The 25,678-nt window shown below is 48.1% G+C and overlaps 1 protein-coding gene across 1 annotated transcript in view; it reads left to right on the top strand.

Annotated features, from left to right (window-relative positions):
• LOC119405436 (store-operated calcium entry-associated regulatory factor-like) overlaps window positions 1-24,554 on the top strand; it is a 28,062-nt gene extending 3,508 nt beyond the window's left edge. Inside the window, exons 2-4 of the mRNA XM_037672273.2 lie at window positions 22,013-22,191; window positions 23,369-23,479; window positions 24,498-24,554. Coding sequence (XP_037528201.2) covers window positions 22,013-22,191; window positions 23,369-23,479; window positions 24,498-24,554 — 347 coding nt within the window. The remainder of the gene's footprint in view (window positions 1-22,012; window positions 22,192-23,368; window positions 23,480-24,497) is intronic.
• The last annotated feature ends 1,124 nt before the right edge of the window (window positions 24,555-25,678 follow it).

Genomic DNA, 25,678 nt, shown 5'->3' with positions numbered 1-25,678 from the left:
TTTTTGCCGTCGCCGTCGCCTTCATTTCCCGGATATGTATGTATGTATGTATGTATGTATGTATGTATGTATGTATGTATGTATGTATGTATGTAAAAAGGCACAAAAAAATAAAACAAGAAATAATTCCGAAGCACCCGACCGGGGATTCGAACCAGCGACCCCTAGCTCCCCAGCGCTCTGCGTTAGACAACTCAACCAAGCGCCATGCGAGCGCCGGCGAAATGAGGGCGAGCTATTTATATACACCGTTTACTGCTGGTAGTACGCATATCTCGAAAGAGCTTGAACGTGTTTTCTATCACGCAACGCTCCAACATTTTCTTTCAATTTGAAAACTGCCCTTGAGATGCGCACGACAAAGTGGTCCCTTTCTGTACCCACTCGTGATGTGGAACAAAAAAAGAAAAAACACCGGGCACATCTTGCGTCAGACGCCCAGATGTGGCAGGAGACGCCGAGGGGTAACGCCACGCGCCGCAGTTTAAAAGACAAAGAAATATCTAAGAGCGTCTGATTCTCCATTGTCGACACTTGCCGCGCGTTGCTCAAGCACAAAGACGTAACGCCTGTGACAGTTGGTAGTTCACGCTTGTCCTGTGTATACCTGTGCGTTCTTTTCGGGCGTTCTTCTTTGTGCTTCAGCGGCGCGCTGCAAGTATCGAGCTGCTTGTCGTTTTCGTGTGACATTCTAATTTCTTGCTATCGCATTCATTGCTTCGCCCTTGCGGCGAAAGTGTGACTTCTTTCTTCTGATTTATTTTTCTTTATGGCATTTATTTATATTTAAATACATATACATATCCAGGACATGACGGCGACGGCAAAAACCTGCCGCGAGTGTCCATATAATTGCTATCGCAATAGAAGAGTGGCATTGTCATTAAGTTTTGTCATCATGGTCACCATGGCGGTGGCTGCGGTCGACACACCCACGAAGTGATTCCAAAACGGTTGTCGCAGTGGGAGCAACTGCGACAATGTGGCCAAACATCCGTCCGAAATTCCGCTGTCTGCCCCACTGCGCGGGGATTGTTTGTCCGGTCGGTCAAATGGTACCCGTCTCTCCCGGTAAGGTCAGCCTACTCTCGGGGAGGTGCGGAGGCGCCGCCACCACTCGCGAGATCGTGACGTCGTTGTCACGTGATCCGCAATCCCCGCTTCTACGCTGGGGATTTCTCCCCCGAGTGACTACTCCTACAGTAGCGTCTTGCGTCACTTTCTCGTCCCAGTTGATATCAGTGACATCACGGACGCTGCTGTGGTTACGACGAAGTGTCGCAGTGATGTTCTACATGTATTTCCGAAAAAGATTCAGGAAAACAAACAGATTCCAAGCATGATTTCATAGATTTATGCAATACTGTTACGGAAAGCCTACGAAATTATTGTAATGAAATTCGGGGCTTTTCATGAGAGCATTGGTACGTCCGCATCACGATTAGCTGTCGAAATTTTTTTCCTGTAAGTACGGGCCTTAGTATTCGAATCAACCCAACGCTAAAGAGATCCATTGCCAGAAGACTTTTGTGGTGTAGGCGGCCACAGCAAGATTAAGTGCATGGACGATTGAGTAGGACCAGTGCTAGCAGGAAGAACTGCACCCTATGCCAGCCTTTACTATCCGTGCTCGCCTCCTCAAGACGCCGAAACTACCGAAATACCTAAGCGAAGCCTACTGTGCCTAGAATATATCGAGATATCGGCAATATCAACAATGATCGTTTGATAAGACAACCCTATGCTTTACGGTACATTCACCGCAGTGCTTGATTAAAGGAGATGCGATGAGAGTGTATCAGGTGACATTCGAACGAGAGTCGAACGAACATCGGCCAGTCCAGCCTTCTGAGCGTTACTTTCTAGAACCTGTTTGAACATTTGTTGTCGAACATTGACTAAGTGGCTGATCTCTAGTTCTTCACCGCGTTCTCCTGTTCATTTACAGTGGGAATGCCAGGCGGAGATGAACAAATCGCAGAAATTCGGCCTGATTCAAGTTAAATGCGAAGGATACGATCATCCGAGAGACGAATACGTCCTGGAAGGATCGTGTAGCGTAAGTTTGTGCTCTTTGTATTCTCTTATGGCATGCCGAACGTGAACCTTTTCAAGAGCGGCGTCTTTAATTCTTTAAGCACATAATCTACCGACTATCAGGGTGCTGATGACGGTGTGTTTTAGTAGGGGCGTTGCTAAGCTAAACGTGCTTTCTCCCTCATCGATCTTAGACATCTCATCAAGATCGGCTGCGTCAACAAGATTCTCAGTAGATAAATCCCATATAGACACTACACATTCAAGCTTACTTCGGACAGTTAAGAGTCCTGTAGAGGATTAAGTTGAGAGAAGAAGTAGAAGAGTCTGTCGTGGTTTCCCCTACCAAAGGGGTCACGCGGGCGCTTCACAGATTCTTCCACATCTATCACTATGGCCACGAGTGACACTCGTTAGAGGCGTTGGAGACGTTCCCTTGGGATACCAGCCGTGGGAAGTTAGCTTTTGGTTCACTTTATTTTCCACTTGTTTTAATGTTCCCCGTTAGTTTCCTTTAGGTGCATTCCTGCGCCTCAATAGTAGGGGTGTGCGAATATTCGAATTTCGAATTCGAATCGAATAGTACCTAATCGAATTATTCGATTCGACTTTCGAATAGCTAGTATTCGAAGTTTCGAATAATTCGACAGCAGAAATGTCTGAAACGCGACAATGGCCAATGGCTCTACTTGGTTAGGGTGGGGTGGCTAAAGCTAACGCTAACGTCGTTACAGTAGGCCTTTCGTTAAAACTTTTACGGATATCCTGGTTCAAAATCGAGCGCGTGTTTATTTTGAAGGATATTATGCCATTTCCGCGAGTAAAAAAAGACAAAAAAAGACGCGAAAACTCTTCATAACTTCGCTTCCGAAAAGAAGGTACTGATTTCTTGTATAGTTTGGTCGCGTATACCGCAAGCGCCATAAAACGTGCCAGCTTTGGCCGGCGAAACCCTCGATGATTGGCTCCATACGTGCAAATTTGTCCACGCTGTGCAGTCACCACTGCCGCACCGTACCGCTCGTTCAGAAACGACTATCGCTCCGGCGAGTGTTTTCAACTGCAGGAAACACCGTAACATCATGGCGCGAACCTGAAGCCAGGTAATGTGGAACAGCTTGAGTTCCTGCATGACAGTTCGTAGTCGTTCGGTGCTCGAGGACATGAGCAGATTTCCTTTCTTCGTGCTTTCTTTCAATTTTCAATAAGATCTTTTCGATATTCGATATTTTTGGCCACTATTCGGCACTGTTCTATTCGAATTGGATTCGAGATGAAATTTCGCTATTCACACACCCCCTACTTAATAGTGTTGTGAACACGTGAATGAAACAAGATCAAGCCCACCAGATACCCGTCCAGTTTTCGCTATACTGTCACTGCATCTCTAGTTTATTTACGTAAACAAAGGTCATTCTTTGCGTTCTTCAACAGCTAGACTACGCTCTGGAGAAGACAGGATGTGAGGACTGTTCAAAGGACGGCGCGTAAGTTATGCTTCTTTCTTCTCCATGAGGTGCAATCTTGGAGTTTCTGTTTGCAACAAAAGACTTTCTAGTAATCAACCAGAGAAGCTATTCTGGAATTGTCCACCTATAATGGACATGTCCATTTCGGCGGAGCGCATTCAGTTACTCGAGAAAGGGGCAAGCCATGACGTCATCACGTTCTTGACGACATCAACGCACCGCACTCGCATAGCACATTACCAGCGTTAGAAAAAAAAATCGCAGTTTCTCCGCAGGAGCGGAGAAACTGCAATTTTTCTTTTAATTGCAATTAAGCAAGTCGAGACCCTCACCTTCGAGACCAAGCGTAAGTCTTCCAGACGCTTCGCATCCAATCAGGCTAACGCCATGGGCATGCATGTCACGCACATCATTTATGGTAGCTAGGCATATTTTTGCACCTTTGCTAATGCACGAGTAAGCGCTCAAGATTTTCGTGGACATTAAAAATTCCATATGTTGTCAAGGCTCGGATCCATGTGTAGATGATGTTGCTGGTGGGGATGGGATAAAGTCATAACACGCATTTCGAAGCACTAGACATATACACGCCGAATGGCTATTCCAACGTGCACATAAATACTGACACATGAAATCTGCGCTCCCGCGCTTCGTTAAAGATGACCAATGATATCGTTTGTTTCAGAAGCGGGCAGGAAACACCCAGTGGGGATCACCTTACTACCAGACCGCTCCCATCTCTCGCGGACGTCCTGCGTGCCATCGGTATAATCCTCGCCGCCATTGCCGTCTGCGTAGTATGCACCTGGTGCTGCGATATCATCTGTCCGAGAAAGAAGGGCAACTACGAATTCAGGCATGCACACCCCCTACTATCACTGTGACCACGCTCTTATCGTGCAATACTGGCCACCGAGTAAGGTTGCTTGACGGGCATGTTGCTGAAACTTATCATCTCACTGGTGTAGCGCATCGAAGACAGGACGAAGAGCAACGCGCGTACGCACACATTATACATCATATATATATATATATATATGGTTACAGTGAAATATTGTCACGTGGTCGTGACGTCGACGAAGACAGCAGTCGGCGTTTGCAGAATGAAACTGTTTATTTGGCCGAACTTGTGGCCGAGAAAATGAGAACTAGCACTACAGCAATACACGCTGTACAGTGATAGCGGCGAACAGGGCGTCGTCCGTCGATCAACTGACAAGCGGTCAAGTGCGTCGGTTTTTATACAAGTGCTATCGAACTTTCCAGCGATATCGCTGGTGGCGGCGTTCTCTCTCGATAAAGCTGGAACATTCGCGTGCGGCGCGAAATCTTAACAAAACGATCTACTACAATCGAGAAGTTTCTCGAACACTGCTTCGCGGACAGCCTCGAGCGTTGATAACCGCCCTTGCTGGTCAAACCCAAAAAATCACAGCATATCCACGGAGCGAATGATGATGAGTGGGCGAAGCTGCGGAGGTTCATCGGTAAACCGTGAATCTTCCGTGAATTCTGCCCAGTACATCATCACCGACGTGAGATCGGGCGCGTTTATACTAAAGGTTCGATGAGTTATGACGACTTGCAGCGCACTTTAATTTTACATGTACGCTGTGAATTTTCATTGTTTAGAAAACCATTGCTTAGAAAACATCTGGCGTCTTTCGTTAAGCAGCTGGCGTCTTTTCGTTTTGCTTTAGAAACATCTGGCGTTCTTTCGTTTTGCTTTTACAAAACATCTGGCGTCTTTTGTTGGTTTATTTCATCAATCAACGGCGTTTTGAACAAAATTTTTATTGTTTAATCACGCACAGGAGAAATCTCACTAGGCACTACCTTGGAGGTAAAGAATGGCTGCTAATGGGAATGAGAGACAGAAGAAGTCGGCTTTTAGCTAACGCTGCGAATTTTTTATTGTTCAACAACGCACAGGAAAAACCTCCCACCGGCACCACCTTGCAGGTCAAAGCGTAAGACTGGTTACATACTACGCTACGAGGGACGAACGGGTGCCGCTATAAGGAGCTTCGCCCCTAAAAACATCTAAATAAGACAAGAAGTGGGCGTGGCAATATGTTTATTTCACAAGGCGGGATGATAGATGGTCGCGGAAGGCTTAGCCCAGAATCAAACCTTACCTCTCTCACACTTCGTCGAAAGTCCGGTATCAATTCCCCTGTTGCAGACGATGCCCACCGGGCGAGTCAGTCAGTGTCGCGCGTGGTATGGCTTCAAACGGGCGACATGCACGACGTCAGTTTTTCTGGAGCGACGGGCAGTAGACGCGAGCCGTGATATGACGTACCTAACGCCGCGAAGGCGGGAAAGAACGACGAAGAGACCTGTGTAGCTGGCCAGAAACTTTTGGTACAAGCCACGCTTGCGGTATGGAATTTGCAGCCACACCGTATCTCCTTCGCTGTACGAGACATGTCGATGTCGCTTATCGTAGCGAGCCTTTGAACGTCCTTGGGATGCAAAAGTCCGGAGACGCGCGGTGCGCCTCGCATCCTCTGCTCGACAGCGTCTATCGCATGTAATGCGGTCCTGTGCAAACGCTGGTGGCCAGAAACCTCGTTTGCTTAACCTTTGAATAACTGTCCGGATGTTCACGTCTGAAGGCCCGGATAACTGTTCTGCGTTTGCCTCAAGGTCATTTGAAGGTCGCCGACAACATGAGCTAAAAGCATTTAATGCCTCATTTGCGGTCGTTTGACGTGACGGTGGCTATTTATTATAGCGAAGACGATGCTTTTCTATAAGCGTTTCTTAACCTCCATCTGTATGCATAATTTATTCGCAGTGGCCTGATGCTCCTGGACAAACAAGGAAGTCGGAAAGTGATCAATTTCCCACCCCTGTCTCAGAGAATACAAAAAATTGAAGTGATCAGTCTCCAACGTGGTAACACTAGAAGCGGCAGAAACTGAAGAAACTGAAGATTATTATTGCGCCACCGTCTATGACATGCTGCGGATTTGTTTTTTCTACGCAGTAAATAAATATTACTCGCATACTACCAGTGACCATAACTTTTTTTTTTTCGCGAGAACAGCTACGAATCCCTCGAAATTGTGTTTGCCTCGCACGGCACTTCAGTCCGTTGCGTTGATGACGGCTGTTGACATACCATCTCCTCGTCCTGAGCTTCACCATATAGGTACATTCTTTTGCTCACAGCTATCACGATACTACACAGGTTTATAGCCAATGGTAATGCAGCATTTTAAACTCGTAAGCAGTTATATGTTGACCTCCTCATTAAAACAAACAGCTGTGACCAACTACTGAAAGGCGTTGAGCTTCACACAGAGTAAGAGCAGTGACGTGCGTGCATTTCGGAAACCAGTGACGCCGAAAAGGATGTACGTATAGGAAAGGACGCACACGCATGTCCCGATACTGATAACGTGACAAAAAGACTCAATTACCGCGATGCTCAAATGGAAAACTTAAATAAGCATACGCTAACTTCAAAAGGACCTCTTTGGACAGATATCTCGGATTTTGTTGCAGGGCGCGTGGTCGGCTATAGTTTGAAATTGTTTGTCACCTCTGTGTGGTTCGCTCTTCACCGCGTGGAATGGCTCACATTTTTTACAGCGAAAGCTGTTATGAGTGGCGCCGTAGTTGTGCGCCGTCGCCGCGAGTGTCCGTAACCGCTATCGCACAAAATAAGAAAAAAAATAGAAAAATATTTCACCATATCCCACTATAGGGAACCATGTGCGGATGCGAAGGAGCGCATGGGTCGACTTAAAAGTTCCGTTCATCACGGGCACCTTGCCCGATGTTAACGCGTCCTTGCATGTGGAGCACACCATGAATCCACTCTAGTCTGTTGCTGTTACTCGTCGCGAACTCTTGTTGGAGCACGCCACGAGGGTTCATCGCGCGTCTGCAGAATCTCGTTCCCCGACGCCACCACGTGATTGCTGAGAGAGTGTAAGGGGGAGAGGCCACAGCGTCTTACCCAGCCCCTTACACAGGCCCGAAAGCGCTAGCGCGTGCCGGCACACGTCGTTTTGTCTGCGTTACACCTAGCTAGGACAACATACGGCAGCCCGGGCCCCTAAAGTACTCTGCACGTATCATCATCAAGGCGGTCGAAGAACAAGACGAAGAAGACTTCTCCTTGGCGCGAGCGCGTGCTCAATATGTTACGGATGGCTATGGTAGGTTTTAGGAAGCGGACGGTCGCCAATGGAACCACGAACAAAGCCCAGCGCAAAAGCTGCTTCGCATCTAAAAAATCCAGGATGGAACGGGGTTCGAACCTGGGCCCTCTGCGTTGGAGCCCAGTATACTACCTCAGAGCCATGGCGGTGCTTGAAACTGCTTCGCAAAAAGACCCTATACAGGCTTCATGTCGGGAAGGAACCACATTAACATATGTGATGTAGCGTGGTAGAAGAGAAAAATGACAGCCAGTCGTTACACAACGCGAATTCTGTAACCAGGTGTCACATAATGCGAATTCCGCGACTGGGTTGTTGAATGCTTCCAACCCATTACAAAAGGCTCTGCCATAATTCTTCATCGTCATCAGCCAAAGCATCAACAAAGTGTACATAATGCCTTACAGGTGTTTAGCGGGTACCACGGTTCTCCGCAGAATGACGAAAAATGGCATAGTGGCTGCTTCCCTACTTCACAAAAATTATTATTTATAGCGACGCTCGCTACGTCGACGCGGCTAAATACCCGGGCAAAAACGCCTACGCTTTAAGCGTAGTCAACGCAAGAGGAAAGGAGCTGGCATCTGCCACCGTCAGGGTGCGGAGCTCCGAGGCGGCGGAAGAAGCGGCGATCGCCCTCGCCACAACGACGAGCACGGACGCGCTCGTAGTCTTCACAGACTCCCAATCTGCTGTCCGCAATTACACGCGAGGCCGAATCTCAATTGAGGCACTCAAAATTCTGAGTAAGAGCAGCACTCCGCTTCCTTACACCTGCGTAGTGTGGGTGCCGGGGCACGAGGGGCTCGAGGGAAACGAAGCGGCTCACACCGCGGCCCGCGGTCACGTCAACCGGGCCTCCCTCACCGCCTCGCTCGAACCGCGATTAGCCAGCGCTGCAGCAGAAGTGGAGACCGTACCCCCGACGTATAACGCCATGCTGCAACACCATCGCCTAGCTCGCAGGGTGTACCCGCCACCTCACCCCAAGCTGACTAAGGAAGACACAACAGCATTCCGAAGACTGTAAAGCAACACGTACACGCACGGTATCCTGCTACATCGCATCTACCCGACGCTTCATGCATACCACTGCCCGATCTGCGACGTTCCCGACACACTGGCACACCTCATACTCGAGTGTCCGTGGCGCCCCCAAGATGCCGATAACAAGCCCGCAACGACCGCCCGCAACACCCTCCTCGCCGAGACGTGGGAGGCCAAGATCTCCGCACGGGACCTAGACGACCAACGTGGACTCGTCACCAGGGCCCGGGAGGCGATCGCGGCCAGAGGATTCCTGGACTAAGGGACCCTCCCACCTAGAGTGACCCCAAGCTTAAGAGCTCGGGGACACTGTTTTGGCAAATTAAAAGTTTATTTCATCATCATCATTATAGCGTAGTGGGTTCCTTGCAAGGGCGCTTATATTGGTTGCCAAGGAGGCCCATAAGGCTCCCGTATGATCCATTCTCTCAGGGTCTCAATAAAGTTCTTCCCCTCTCTCTCTCTCTCTTTCTCACGTCAACGTATGTTATATAGCGTGGTGGGGAGAGTGAAATAACGACCGGGCGTCATACAATGCGAATTACGTGACTAGTGGGTTGTTTAAAGCTTCCAATCCATTACAAAGGACTCAGCCATAATTCTTCATCGTCATCAGCCGTCGCATCAACAAAGTACATATAATGCCTTACAGATGGTACCTCGCTTCTCCGCAGAATGACGAGTAATGGCGTAGTGGGTGCTTCCCAACTTCACAAAAATTATGATTTGTGGCGTAGTGGGTACGTTGCTAGTGCACTTGTATTAGTAGCCCCCAAAAAGTTTACAACGGGCACTAGAAATGCCGCTCTTCCAGCTTTCGCTGTGACTGGCTGCGCTTTCCGCGCAGGCCTGGCGTTCTTTTTTTTTCGTTTTCTTTGCTTTACGAGACGTTCGTTTGTTGGCGCTCAGTTATTCATCATGTTCCTGAATAAACTATGACCACGGCACGCATGCAAAACAGGCATACATGACAATGTCATTCTTTAGCATCGAATATGGCACACATAACCATATTGCATACAGGCTGTGACAAGAATAAGGCAGTTAGTCAAAAATGACGTATTGAGGTTCAACGACGCCACTGCAAACACGTCTCGACGAGAACTTCATTAAAGAACCGACTGCCCAATCAGCAATGCCTTAAACGTTGGCTTACGCCAACAGGCTCATCGTGAAAACCCGGTAACGCGTGAACACACGGACGCAGTAGAAGACAACCAGACAACACACATGAACGCCGACTGGTTTCCTTTAGCTGCATAGGTCTTTACCTTTTAAACACCCTGGCAGATGGTTCTTGGTCCATCCACCTTTGTGGACGAGTGCCATTAGGAAGAAGATATCATTAACATCATCATCGTCATTAACCGAAAGGGCGTACATTGGCGTAAGAGAAAGTAGACACCAAAGTGATCTGCGTATATTCCGAAATACGGTAGCACCGCCTGTAAGACATTCACGTGTGCGGGTCTACGAGCGAGATAACTCTTTAGGAGTTTAGTTCCTTCTGTGCTGAAGTTAAGGCTGGCTAATGCACGCGCCAGCATTACTATCGACATAACAAGCCAGCACCACTGCATTTCTTCGTTCTCGTGCCTATAGAAACTGCGCATTCATCGAATCGTCGCGGGCATTTCAAGTCTCGACAATACGGCAAACCCTCAAAGGCATAGGCGTGCGCACAGGGGGGGCAGGGGGGGGCGACCGCCCCCCCCTAATCACCTAAGAGGGGGGCGCAAAATCTGCCCCATACATTGACTTAGTAGGGTGGGGGGCGCTGCGACGAACATTTGCCCCCCCTAATGGGGAACCCTGCGCACGCCTATGCTCAAAGGCGATCCTCCAGTTAACAATCTTCGTGAATAAAATATACGCCTGTGCCGTCGGCGTCCCATCCCCCGAGGTTACTCGAACGCATTACTTTTGTAATATTAACTATAGCGGAAAGAAAACAGCCCAAAGAGACGGAGCAGCAACAGCGCTGAATAAGTGCAACTCAAGTGGATGCTTCTTAATAGTCTTCTTAATAGTAGTGGTTGCAGGAGCCAAGGACCAAGCAGTGTTGTAGGGAACGGCGTTCCAAGGAACGACGTCAGGAACTAGTTCCTTTAGGGAGCAACGAAGGAACGTGCAGCGCTCCGTTAAGGATCAGTGGAACTGTAACGGTAACTCGTTACGTTTACGCAGGAACGGCAGAGGGAACGGCGTTCCTTCTGTAAATGTTCCACGGCATTGAAAGGACGCACGCACGCAGTACATCACGCAGATCAGAGAGGATGGGCAACCGCATGAGGCGCGAAAAACCATATATCGCTTGCTTAATATATGACTATGCTGCGCCCTGTTTTTCACTACAAGACGCCCGAAGGATGCGCAGGGAAGCACGCGGTGCGGAGACCAACCACGAGCGGAAGCGATAGTTCATATATATATATATATATATATATATATTCATTTTCTCTGAGACAGCCTGACAGCAATCAAGGCCCGTTCTGGAGGTCGGGACACAACAGAGAATACTTATTTGACATTCGAGATGCATGGAACCTCATTGTACGGCCGACAGCAGAAAAGGGAGCACCTTTTTTTTTTTTTGTAGCGTTAGCTACACTAGCCGAAGTGGAGCAGTTTCGCGTGGCTTACCGAGAGCCGTGCTGCGCATGCGCGAGGAGCAGTGACGTCGCATGGCGCACAGCTGGCGCACCGGAGCCGCCGCCGCTGCCGCGCTCCTCGCCGATCTGCGCATTCCAAAGGAGTGACGTCATAGCCGCGACAGACATACCGGCGCCGGCGCGCGCCCAGCTGTGCGCCTCCGTTGCACAGTGGCCGTCTGACGCTGCGCCGGGCGTTGGGGCCATAGAGACGGCAGCGTGCTACCACACTGACCAGCGAGCAGTCTTTGTGGCCATAGAGAAATGACGTTGAGCAAAAAATAAATATACATATGTGTCACATAATGCGTATACCGTATGTGTGTCATTGAAGCAGCAGCAAGCATGATAATCAAGCTAATCCTAGACAACCAGGAGAGCTAAGAATAATAATCAGCTGAACATTAGCTCACGCTACGTATATCCCGGCATAGCCGAGCTAAGCCACTACAATATTTTTTTTACCTTGCTGACTTGCTTTCGTCGGCCAACTCGAAAGTCTTTGTTTTTGTTTTTAACGCGAGAGGGTTAAGGAGCTCGTTTCGCAGAAATTCCAGTGTCGTAGTCAATGGTTGTGAGCTAAAAATCGGCATTGACCGTGAGCGAAATGTCGATATAGGTGGAAATAAATAAATAATAAAGAATATTCGTTCCGAGTGAGGGTCGAACGCAGGCCTTTTGCGTATCAATCAGGTTTTCTACTACGGAGCCATGCAAGTACTTGAAACGCCTTCCTAAAAAAACGCTGTAGAAATGTCATGCACTGGGAGGAGTCTCCTTGACGCATCTAATATTGCGTGGCAGAATCGCAGAGTCGCACCAAGCTTCAAAACATGTGAATTGCGCAACGAATGGGTTGTTTACGGCTGCCCACCCATTACGAAGTGTGCAGCTGCACAGGTGCGCGTGGCACCTGACGGACGCGTAATGGGCACTTCACCAATTTTCTAAAGGAAGAATTATGGCATAGTGGGCACTCCGCGGCTGCCCTCGCGGTAGGTATTCTAGGATAGTTTAAAACGGCCAATGTTACGCATACAAACGTTCCGTTCGTTGTGGCAAACTCGAAGGCGATGCGCCTGGGGACAAATTACGCTGTCGCACCCTACACTTGGAAGTGACGCTCAAGCGTCCATTTCTTTTTCTTTTATTGCGATAGAAATTATATGGACAGTCTCGACGGGTTTTTGCCGTCACCGTTGCCGTCGCCGTCATGTCCTTCCGGTATGAAGTCCAAATCGATAAAATCCCCCCGCGCATCGCATGTTCTACCGCGGCTAAAAGCGCGCGAGCGGGGCCGAAGAACGCGGCCGAAGCAGAGATCAAACGAGCCGTCTCGTTTCCGTCACTCGAAAAGTGCATGCGATAACATCACCTCGCTCGGGAAGCCTGCCGTCGAAGCAGACAGGAAACGCCCCACCCATCTTTAACGAGCATGAAAAAAGACGCGAAGACGCGAGGGGGGGGGGGGGGGGGGGGGAGTGTCACCCGAGGAGCAACTTTGAACTTTGAATCTAAGAGCGCGGTCGCGATCGCTGGCGCGCGCGTTATCTCGAAAGCCATCACACCGGGCGGCTCGAATACCCTCGCTCTCAACGCGAAGTGGCTATGCGGAGAGCATCGCTCCCTGGAGCAGCCGCATTTTCTTACACCAGCGTTTCGTAGTTACGCTAGATCGGATACAAAACAGTTAGCTGCCAGCCTCACTTCATGTAACACTACAATTTGTTGCTATCGCATTCATTGCTTCCCCTTTACGGTGAAACTGTGACTTTTTTTCGTTTAAGGCGAAAGTCTTAGATGCCTCATAAAGCTCGAAAGTTTACCGTCAGTGCCGTCGGCGGCGTCAACAAGAGTGATGCAATAATCATCGCGTGATGACGTCACCATATGACATCATCATGACGTCACAGATCGGCAAATTGAGGTCTTCATGACATCAGGTAACGTGCGGTGACATGATGACGTCACCACATGACATCGTTAAAGGCGATGCGCACGTGCCCGACAATGCCATCGCGTTCTACTTTTAAAGGCGAAGCTCAAACGTCCTGGTTTAAGGCATCTAAGGCGAGAGCCTTAGAGGCATATAAGGCTCTCGCCTTAAAAGCACTTTAGTAAACGTGACACAAAGCCATATACGGCACAGCAGTGTGAGGAGCTGTGTAACCTGCGGACCTCAACATTATTTAGTGCGAAACGTCACTACTGAAGTAAAGTAGAGCTCTATCCCAATGGCGTCGTTAGACGTGTGCACCAGGTCTCGCAGAAAATAATGTATTTGTGGGAGCGTACAGTTGGCGCTGGCTGATAAAAGATGCGCCATCAATAACGTGACGTGACGGCAGCTATTCGTTAGGGCGAAGATGTTGTTTTATCAACGAGTCTAAGCCTGCATCCCTAGGGTCAGGGCTGGGCAAAGATACTTTCAAACTGTATCGCAATACAATGCAAGATACTCGGGCAACAAGTATTGAGATAGCGATACAAGATACTACCTAAAACTTGGGCTTGAGTTTTGCGTAACGGCATTACTCTCCCTGGAGGGCGTCGACACTGGGTCACTGCAACAGGGGCATATGTGAGGCGGTATTTAACTATATAAAAAAATAAAAAAGACTGTCATGCTAATATTTCTAGTGCATAATTTATTTATTGCATTTATCGTTAATTATTTGTTTAATTCTTTTATTTAACTCACTCTTTTTCTCCCTTTCTTTTCTATCTTCTTAGCATTCAATTCGGAAACCGTAAACATAAATAATATTTTCGCTTACCTACAAATTATCTTTTTAGAATTATCCTTTTTTTTTTTTCGTTCACAAATCCTACTGCCGCACGATTCGTGGCCGATCCCTTCCCCGTGGTGGGTTGTGCCATTCCTCTAGGAGCAACCAACCAACCAATTCAAATTTCGTCACTTCATGTTGTCTCCATAGCTGGGCAAAAGAAGACGAAGCAGCTGAACGGAGCCTGGTGAGCTGACGTCAATGAATGCGAAACCAATGTCATTACGGTATTTAAATTATCAGTTGCATGATTACATTGCGCATCTGACAATTAACAATATAATTGCGACTGATGCATCTGTATCAAGCGAAAAGGCTGGGGTAGGCATCTTCTCTCTTTCTCTTGACTGGTCTTTTCCTGTTAGACTTCCAGGTTACACACCTATATTCATTGCAGAATTATTTGCTGTTATTCTGGCTCTACGAAAACTTCCTTCAAGCGAATCAGAAGCAGTTATAATTACAGATGCTCTTTCAGTATGTTCGGCGCTCTCTTCGGCGACAAACTTACCGCTCGTTAATATGTTTCATCATTTAATACCGGCAAACTTGCGAAAAATGCAGCTGTTATGGGTACCAGGCCACTGCGGAATATATTTAAATGAGATGGCGGACTTATTAGCCACAATAGCTTTAAGCGGACCCATTACACCGATCATACCCGATACTGCTTACGCGACAGCAATAAGATTTCGAAATGCGTGTCTGCATAATGAAATGGGCAAATTTTCATTGGATCAATTCAGCGACTTCGCACATCTAAGATTTTGCTGGAATAAGCAGTGGTGTGTATCACGGCAAGTAGAAGTTACTTTCACCAGACTACGCTGCAGAATTCCGAAGTTGAATTATTACTTACATAAAGCTGGACTCAGCGCGTCTCCGTTATGTCAGTGTTGCGGTGAAATAGAGACAATAGAGCATTTCTTTTTATTCTGTCACCGGTACTCTAATCAGAGAAGAAGATGCCTCGTCGCTCTCCTTCAAAAGTTACGATTACAAATCACTGTTCCGCAAATTTTATGATTTGGTGGCATTACATTAGGTTATAACCACAGGGAGGTCCACTCTGCAGTGTTTGATTACATACAGGAAACAAAAAGATTACCGTGCTAATTTATATTGCCTTATTTTCATTATTAATTACAACCCGTTACATCCGTCAAACATCACATCACATCGGATAGTCTGAATGTTTGCTCTACAGAATTTTCAAGTATTAGCTATGTTTTTTTTTCCTTTCTATATTAGTCTAAAATTACATCGTTTGTCTTTAGCTTCATAAGTATTTACCTCAAAGATTCTGCCGCCCGGTTCTTGGCCCATCCCCCTTTGTGGGTGAGCGCAATCAGTAAGAGGTCATCGTCATCATCATCATCAATTGCTGTCCAACTTCGATTCCCATAGTACAGACGTCGATCACTGATTAGCGCCATAGTAACGAGGATTTCATAGCTTATCCGACGTCCTTAAACTCCACGGATACGCCAAGACCGAAGGTTATAAAGCTGCGATCCTGCCTTCTGCCAAGATGTCCTACACGGTTGTTATCGCCGTTGTCCTTTGCCTGGGCACACACTTCCCAGGGGTTTTGTCGGGTAAGTGTTAGCTGCTTTCTGCGCCAACGTTCCTGCTGTGCCACCTTCATCGTTATGATTAGCACGCTAGCTCACGTCGGCTCCCATGATTGAGAATTGAAGTAGTTTTCAATACCGTACAATCTAATAAAAAATTCATTCGACTCTTTTTTGTTAGTCCACTTTTGCCACGTATACGACTCCGTTTAAAGAGACACGTTAACTGCCTTTGGAGGTCATCGTCAGGGGCGTAGCCAGAAATTTTTTTCGGGGGGGGGGGGGGGGTTCAACCATACTTTATGTATGTTCGTGCGTGCGTTTGTATGTGTGTGTGCCTATATACGCAAGCAAAACTGAAAAATTTCGGGGGTGGTTTGAACCCCCCCAACCCCCCCCCCCCCCTGGCTACGCCCTTGGTCATCGTACTCTCGTTGGAGAATCGTGGGACCCAAAAAATAGAGTTAGCATGTCTCTTTGTAGAGAGCAGTATTCGTACAGACGTTAACACACTTGCCTACACTCTAAGAAAAAAAAAAGAGTCAAAAGATGGTCATGGAACCGTGACTCTCTTCGGGTGTCCATCTGACCCCTTTTGGAAGGTACAGGCAGAGAAAAAGAGTTCGCATTTCGGAAGGAGTCACTGGACGCTCCTGAAGCGCGTTTCGATTGGCTTCCGTGATAAAAGAGCCGCCGTATACGCCATACATTAGAGGTGTGCACGGGCTCCGGGTAGCCCGAAAGCCCGAGCCCGACCCGGCACGCGCGCCGGGCTCGGGCGGGCCGGCGTATTTTTACCTCGGGCCCGGGCCGGGCTCGGGCTACTTGGAGTTTTATTGGGCCGGGCTCGGGCCCGGCGCGAAGCCCGACTCAAGCCCGAAATATAGAGAATGAGCGGGAATTGTTTTCCAGCACGCATGCATCGCCTTTTCCGCTACCGCCCGTTACCGCTTTTCTTTTCCATTGCAGTTGTTAGCGAGTGGAGCGACAGTGGTGAGAATGTAGCAGTTACAAAAGATGAGCTCTCCGATTATCTCTCTATGGAATCGCCCTCCTGTCCATCTGAAGTTTTAGCCTTCTGGAAAAACAAGCAGCAGAGATATCCCAAGCCTTGCCAGGCTGGCAAAAAAGATATTAGCAATTCCGGCGACGAGTGCAAGCAGCGAACGTAACTTCAGTTCGGCGGGCTACATAATGCAAAAGCGCCGCACTTCGTTGAAGCCGGAATCGTTGGACTGCTTGCTGTTTTTGCACGACAATTTGGAATCTGTGGAATAGAGACTGTTCGTCGTGAGTCGTTTGATCATATTTGATATGCTCAATAAAATGCCAAATTACCGGAAAACGATGTTTTGTTTTCGCAGCGAACCTTCAAAAAGCCGGGCCGGGCCGGGCCGGGCCGGGCCGGGCCCGGGATTGGGTTTTCGTACGTCGGGCCGGGCCGGGCGGGCTCGCAGCCCTTTGCCGTCGGGCTCGGGCGGGCCTTCGACAATGTCAGCGGGCCCGGGCCGGGCTCGGGCTCCGAAATACGGCCCGTGCACAGCTCTACACATATCGCGCGCTTGCCCTTTGGCGCCGTTGTGGCGCCTTGCTCGCCGACAGAGACGGGGTCGGCAGGGTCGGTGCCGGGGCTGCCGGGGTGGCGCGCCGCGCCGCTTCTGCCTCCTCTCTCAGTCGTCTCAGTCTCCTCGTCTATTGGAATGCGTTGCGTGGTTGCGTTGGTTGTGCGGGTTGCGTGCCTTGAAGTTTCATCAGTTTCATGTTCATGCGCGTCAAGGGCGTAGCCAAGGGGGGGGTTGGGGGGGTTCAAACCCCCCCCCGAAATTTTTCAGTTTTGCTTGCGTATATAGGCACGCACACATACAAACGCACGCACGAACATACATAAAGTATGATTGAACCCCCCCCCCCCGAAAAAAATTTCTGGCTACGCCCCTGATGCGCGTCTTCGGTGGTGTCGACGCCGGCTCCGTGCACGAAGTGACGCTTGGAGGGCGGAATATTCATGGAGCTCATGGACAACGGGCGCCAGTTAACGGGTGAGTGTACTGCTTTCGTAGGTACTAATTATACAGCTTTAGCTGGGCGTCTGCAGCAGCTCTGCGGAAGTTATCTGCCAGCCATTTCCAACAGCAGCCTGTGTCCGCGGGGCTGTTGCGGATGCCCAACTAAAGCTGTCAGTTAACGAGTCGCCACCGTTATGCGCGTTGCTGTACAAGCTCCCATAAAGTGAGCGATGCAAACAATTATCAAGGGTCATTTCTTGCTGATCGCACGTTGTGTCTGCACTACTGAAGGTGCAAGATGTCGTTTTGAGATGCACTTTAGTCTACTTCATAATAACATTTCCATCGACCTTGAGTGTTCAGCGTGCTTCCGCGCGTGGGAACGTGAAAAAAAAAAAAAAGCCCTGTGTACAGAACGCTCAGACGCACTATATATAATGGTTTTTGTTGGCTTAAAGACGGTAGTTTGAGGTGCAGATATAGTACGGTGGCTTCCAGAACGTACGCGGTAGTCACTCAAGTTGGACACGTCTCGCCGGTAAGGCGACAAAGCTAGAGACTTTCGACGGCACCCGTTGTTGCGGACGCCCGCAGTGCACTTTTTTCCTTCGTTTCTCCTTGCTGTTTTCATGGTTTGCCAACATCTGCGATGACGCTATAACAGAATCAAGTGAGTGTACGTGATTGTGGGAGTTATGCGTGCTAATTCTAGCATATGACATGTCTGATCTCGACGAAGGCGGCGTCCGCACGCGCTGGGTGTCGTTCTGGCCCGCGTACTCGCATGTGTTTATCTGAGTATGGGTTACGTTTGTAAAACATGCGGTCAGTAACCGCTCACGGCGTGTCCCTGACTGCCGGAGGATGTGCTTGGGTGTCGGGATATGCCGGCGCAAAACCGTGTTTATTCTGAAACCAAATTTTGAAGCGATTTCTCAGAAAAGTGCTTTCATTCGTGTATAGCCAGTGCCTATATATTGCGAGACGAGGTTCCCGCTGCCTTTTACGTGAAAATTTGTTTTCGTTGCGAAATTTGAACTAAACACTCGTGGCAGATGTGTGTACAATAACGGTGTGTTGAACAAAGGGTGGTTTTAAATACAAATAATTATAGTGTGTTTTGGTTATTCCCAGAATCCCGGATTACTTCTCCCGCCTCTTCACTCCAGTTGACAGCCACACTCGGGGAAACGAAGGTGCCGCTCTGGGCTGGCGCCTCACCGCTCGTGATGGGAAAATCAACCTACATTTCTTTTGGTTGGACAAGACGATGTAGGAAAAGAGGTGAGTGGCACCCGCGCAAAGAAGCCTAAACCAATTTCGTTTGTTGTTTAAAAGAGGCTCACATCATCTTGTGCTGCAAGTTTGTCGCCATGTGACGTGTTACAAAAGCTACTATTTGCAAGTTGTGTTTTACACGATAACGGCAAAAAACTTGGTTCCTTACCATACGTGTTTGCATTTGTTGTTTTGTTGTGAGCCTTCATTGTGTCTGCAGTCTATGTGAACCACTTATTTTGTAGGTTTTGCAAACCTTTACTGCAATTTCATTTTCTCATCAAAATATCACGTTCTGCTTTTCAGATACCGTTTTTCATGGTGCTCACGCTGAACAGGAGCGACAACCTATCAAGCCACAAGTCTGATTACTCCAGCCGTCACCACTTTTTGATTTATTCTTAATCATAAGGAATAAAGATTGAAACATGACGCCCATTTCAGCAGTTTATTTTGCACCATATGACACTATGCACATCAGTCACACATTTTTGTTGGCTATACTCATAGAAGCGTGTAAATGAGGAATACCCAAACTTCTTAATTGGAAATCACAGACCATCTTTTCGCGCTTTCTGTATAACTTTGCTGGAAAATATGTGTTGTTTTGACGAGTTTTATTAAAGTAATTGTAAAACTGAACTATTCTTTTTTTGCAGTCGCTGGGCAGAACGGCAAGTATTATCAGACTTGCTTAAAATGAATACTCCACTATTTTCAACAGTAGTCGCGCAAAAGTAGAGCAAGGGTCAATTGAGTAGCTTAAGAATACTCTTGGAGTCGCTTGACGCTTCGGTGCGGGTCACTTGACACCCGTAGGAGTGTTACCGGCAAGAGTCGTCTGACTCCTTATAAGTGGTAACGTGATCCTTCGGATGAGAGTCTTTCCATTCTTCCTAGAGGGTCAGGGGACTCTCCTAGAGCGAGCCGACCCTGACCCACCAAGAGAATCACCGTGACTATTTAAAGAGAGTCCTATACGTGGCAAGTCAGAACTCTCCGAAAAGAGTCACGCATACTCTTTTTTTTTTTTTTTTCTGAGAGTGTAGAACACTGGAACGGCGCGCTCCGGACTGCACTAACGACGTTTGCCGATTACAGCTTGGTGCGAAAGAGCACGAATTTAGCATGCATGGCCGCTTAGGATGAATGCTCACATGTGGGCTATCTCAAACAATACACCTGCTCTGGACTCCTGGTCATGCCTCACTGTCGGGTAATGAACGCGCTCATGCGGCCGCTCGAGAACTCACCCTCCGAGCAGCCCCGCGCAGTGAGGCGGCCAACACAGAGCTAGGTTCCCCACTTCTCACTTACCACGAGGTCACACAGCATTACATACGCCAACGACAGCGATACCAACCCCCATCAGCGCCCTTCGCACGAGAGGAGGCTGTCGCACTTCGCCGACTGCAGACCCCAACGTTTCCAAATCTGCACTTCCTGCACAAATTATATCCGACTCGCTATACCAACGCCTGTCCAGGATGTGGCGCCATCCCCACAACATTTCACGTCACCGTAGAGTGCACCGCTGCCTACTTCCCTCCCCTCCCACCAATCCTTCGGTCCACCCGTACCCCAGAGCAGTGGGAAGGCATCCTTCGCGAAGGCGCCCCCGAGGTCTGTCGGGCGCTCGTCCAGCGGGCCCGGGCTATCGCAGAAGTTGCCATAGGAGTCCCGGAATAGGGACCCTCCCCGTTTTCTTTGAACTTTAATCAAGGAATGTTTTCATCATCATCAAACTACTTGTTATCGGTATACACGGCGCCGGAGCCTGCTGGCACGTGCCGGAGCGTGCCGTTGCAGCATTCTAGACAAGCTTGTTGACCTGTGTGCGTAGCGAGTCTGAGTCAGCGAAAAGAGCAGCACATAGCTTTTTAAGGTGTATTGGAATCCACGTGATCAAAGTATGCGCATATCATGAGCGAGAAATATTGAGTAAGGACACTCCTTGTCTTAAAACTGGCTGTAGATACCGCTTTGGCATTTCCTTTCATTTGACAGCAGCGTACATATTGTGCCTAGAGGACAACGTAGCCGACACTCAAGGAGCGCGCACTAGAACATACGGTAGATTCCTTTTATACGTATATTCCTTTTAGAATGCAGTACCAACCAGCCCAAGTAGCCACCCTGTTGTAGAAATTTGCTCTTGCTATGGATGCATCAATACCTTCCAGGGAATTAGCCGACACCTCGTTTCTTGAGCGACCCAGCCCGTCTACGAATGTCTGTGCGTGTGTTTTTATATGCGCACCTGTACTTATATACATATAACAAACGTTCAGGGTGTTTCAATTGGGTGCTGAAATGATATCTTTCATTTTAAACGATGCAGAATGTACGGTTAACATGTCGTGCCTGCGCACTCATTGAAGGCTGTACCTGTGAATTCGTTTTTCAATGTGTTTCGATGGTGCGAAAAATTTTCTGACCATTAGTTCTCTTCGGCTTAACAATTTACGGCCGCGGAGCAATAGACAAAACCATAAGAACAACAAAATTGTTGCTGCTCTCTTCAACACGCGCCGGTTCCTTTTGTTTAATGTGAATTTTCCATGCGCGCTCATGTCTGCTGTTGCTGCCTTAATAAGCGCTTCTAAAACACTGCTGTGCCGTGTGAAACTAAGCAACTCATCAGCTCGTATTCAACAATTAAATCTCGATTCAGGCCTGTAGCCAGGAGTTTCTTTCGGGGGGAGGGGGGCACGTACTGAAGGACTTGACTGTTTTACAAAAACACCTATTTTCATTACTTATTCTTGGTTAAACGCCCCCCTCCATCAGAATTTCAGGGAAAGGGGGGCCGGACCTTAGGGACCCCCACTGGCTACGGGCCTGTCTCGATTGCATAGTACCGCGGGCTCGCATAGGCGCTAGTAGCTTCCTTTATTTTATCGTTCTCGTGGCCTCGTGCTCGCTGTATACTGGTGCCTTGAAATGTTTGAACAGTCACAGAGCTTCACGCTGACATGTGCAGGTGACAAGGTGAAGCTGACAGACGTGCAGCTTCTCACCTTCCGGCAGGGACTGAACACAACTGCCCGTCGCTCCCATTCAGTGCCGCAGCTGAACTGCCGCGGCGGCAGCGCGGGTTGCCAGCATCCGCCTGCGATCGTCGAGTGCCACAACCGGGGAACCGACGGCCGGGACATAGAGGTGATCTTTCTCTCCAAGCAGCACGTGCGCTCGGACGTAGTGTCCCGCGAGGACGCATATTTTTAGACAATTGAAAAAGAAAAGAGTAGCATCGTTGCTAAGTTTTGTCATCGCGTCCACCGTGGCGACGGCTGCGGTCCACACACCCACGAAGTGATTCCAAAACGGTTGTCGCAGTGGGAGCAACTGCGACAATGTGGCCAAACATCAGGCCGAAGTTCTGCTGTCTCCCCCACTGCGCGGAGATTGTTTGTCCGGTCGGTCAAATGGTACCCGTCTACCCTGGTAGGGTCAGCCTAATCCTGGGGAGACGCATAGATGTCTCCCCCACTCGCGAAACCATGACGTCGTTGTTACGAGATCCGCAATCCCCGCTTCTACGCCGGGGATTTCTACCCCGTGTGAATACTCCTACAGTAGCGTCTTGCGTCACTTTGTCGTGTCCAATGGATATCAGTGACATCACGGACGCAGCTATGGTTAAGACGAAGTGTCGCAGAGTGATGTTCTGCATGTATATCCGAAAATGATTCCGGAAAACACACATATTCCAAGCATGATTTCATAGATTTATGAATACCCTTATGGAATACCTACGAAATTATTGCAATGAAATTCGGGGCTTTTCATGAGAACAATGGTACGTCCCGCATTCGGATTAGCTGTTGAAATGTTTTCCTCTAAGTACGGGCAGTACTCGAACCAATGCAACGCTAAAGACATGCATTAGCACAAGACTTTTATGGTGTAGGCGGCCACAGCAAGGTTGAGTGCATGGACGCTTGAGCAGGACCAGTGCTAGCAGGAAGAATGCCACCTCATGCTGTCCTTTACTGTCCGCACTAACCTCCACAAGACGTCAAAAGCATCGAACTACCTAGGCAAAAGCTATTGTGTCTTGAAGATATCAAGCTATCGGAAATGATCACCTGATAAGAGAAACCTATGCGTTACGGTCACTGAAGTGCTTGATTAATGTAAAGACGTTGAAAGAGTGTATTAGATGACATCTATATCACGTGATTTGAATTAAACAACTCGTACGAGATTCTAACGAATATCGACCAGTCCAGCCTTCAGAACGTTGCTTTCTAGAGCGTGTTTGAACATTTGTTGTTGAACATTGACCAGATGGCTGACCTGTAGCTCTTGAATGCGTTCTCCTGTTGATTTACAGTGGGAATGCCATGCGAATATGAACGAATCGCAGAAATTAGGCATGATTCAAGTTAAATGTGAAGGATACGATAACCTGCAAGACGAATACGTCCTGGAGGGATCCTGTAGCGTAAGTTTGTGCTCTGTCTTTTCTCTTATGGTATGCCGAATGTTGACATTTGCAGGAGCGGCATCTTTCATTTTTAAGCACTAGGGTGCTTAAATCTACTAGGGTGCTGGTGACGGTGTGTTTTAGTAGGGGTGTTGCAAACACTAAACGTGCATTCTCCTTTATCGATCTTAGACACCTCATCAAGATCAGCTGTGTCAGCAATATTCCCAGTAGATAAATCCCGTATAGACTATAGACCACACATTCAAGCTCACTTCGGATAGTTAAGAGTCTTGGAGAGGATTAACTCGAGAAAGAACCAGAAGAGTTTTCCCTGAATTCACGTACCAAAGGGGTCAGGCCAGCGCGCCACAGATCCTTCCACATTCACCATTATGGCCACGAGTGTCGCTATAGTTAACGGCGTGTGGGCACGAGTCTACAGGAAGCCTTGGGTTTTAGGGACAACAATGGAAAGCTGAACACGTCCGCGATAGAAATAAGTAAGAGACGGTTAGAGTATTGGTGGCAGAAAAGTAGAGATAAAGTACAAAAATAAATAATGGGGAAAAATAAGGTCATTCTGCCTTAAGAGGCAGAGAGATGGACCGTGAATTTATATTTTTTTGGTATAATAACATAGATTTAATCAATGGAGATAAGGTATTAGGCCAACATGAAACAAGGAAGGTTTTTTTCTTTTTTCTTCGAGCCTGGTGGCAGACATGTCACCGCCCTGTTATAAAGGGGACGCTCATAGCATCCATCCATCCATCGTAGGAGACGTTGGGTTGGGTTACCAGCCGTGGGACGTTAGCTTTTGGTTTACTTTTTTTCCCACTTGCTTTAACGTTCCCCGTTAGTTTCCTTTAGGTGCGTTCCTGCACCTAAACTTGTGTTTGCTTAATAGGGTTGTGAACATGTGGATAAAACAAAATCAAGCCCACAAGATCCCCTTCCACTTTTCGTTATATGATGCCATTGCATCTCTAGTTGATTTACGCAAACAAAGGTCATTCTTTGCGTTCTTCAACAGCTAGACTACACCCTGGAGAAAACAGTATGTGAGGGCTGCTCAAAGGACGACGCGTAAGTTATGCCTCTTTTTTTCCGCATGAGCTGCAACCTTGGAGTTTCTGTTCACAACAAAAGACTTTCTATTATACACCCAGGGAAGCTATTCTCGAACTGTCCATCTAATGGACGTGTCCATTTCGCCGGAGCGCATTCAGTTATTCGAGAAAGCGGCAAGCCATGACGTCATCGCGCTCTTGACCACGTCGACGCACCGCACTCGCATAGCACATTACCAGAGTTAGAAAACAAAATCGCAGTTTCTCCGCAAGGGCGAAGCAATGAATGCGGATAACAACAAATTGTAATGTTATACGAAGTAATAGGCTAGCAGATAACTGGATCCGATCTCGCGTAACTCTACCATTTATGCGTGGCTCTAAGTGACTTAACGTCGTAAAGGCCAATGTACGGCGGAGCTGAGGGGAAAGCCTCAGCAATAAAATGCGAAGTGATGCAAAGCTAGGCGAACATGGACATGGTTTAGCACTGAAGGAACCTGCCCTCGGCTTGACCACCAGCATGTCTCCAACCTACAAATATATACTATGCTATACTACGCTATACTCTCCCTCCTCCCTACCTTCCCTTTTCCACCCGTTCCTATACTATACCTTGTAGACACGATCTTCTATGAAACATAGTATGTGCTTCTGTAGCATAGTATAGCATGTTATGCCATGCGCTATACTACGCTATAGTCTCCCTCCTCCTTACCCTCCCTTCCCTTTTCCACCCGTTCCTATACTATACCATACATAGCTATGCAATGCTTTACCCTCTTTCCTCCTGCTTTCTCTCCTCCTCATTTTACTTCACTAGGCTGCGGATGATACTTTAGTATGGCATGTTGTTAGGCTAGTTGATTCATAGATTCAGCAGACGACTTTGAACAGAGCGAAGACAGCACGTAAGAGCACAGAGACACACGCACACACGTAAAGCATCGCGTGTGTGCATATTTATCTGTTCTTACGTGTTGCCTCTGTTCTTACAGACACAGAACACTTAAACTTCACAAATACGTCCTTGTATATGAGAGTGCCCCAGATGTTTGCGAATATGATGCAGGTAATCCGTACCTACCTTCACGGGTGCCTTAAACGGGCGTCCGAATTAAACCTAATTCGAGGGATAACGCGA

Source organism: Rhipicephalus sanguineus, chromosome 9, assembly GCF_013339695.2.
Source record: "Rhipicephalus sanguineus isolate Rsan-2018 chromosome 9, BIME_Rsan_1.4, whole genome shotgun sequence".
NCBI lineage: Eukaryota > Metazoa > Arthropoda > Arachnida > Ixodida > Ixodidae > Rhipicephalus > Rhipicephalus sanguineus.
Note: the sequence above shows the minus strand (reverse complement) of the source record. Positions and strands in the feature narration are given on the sequence as shown.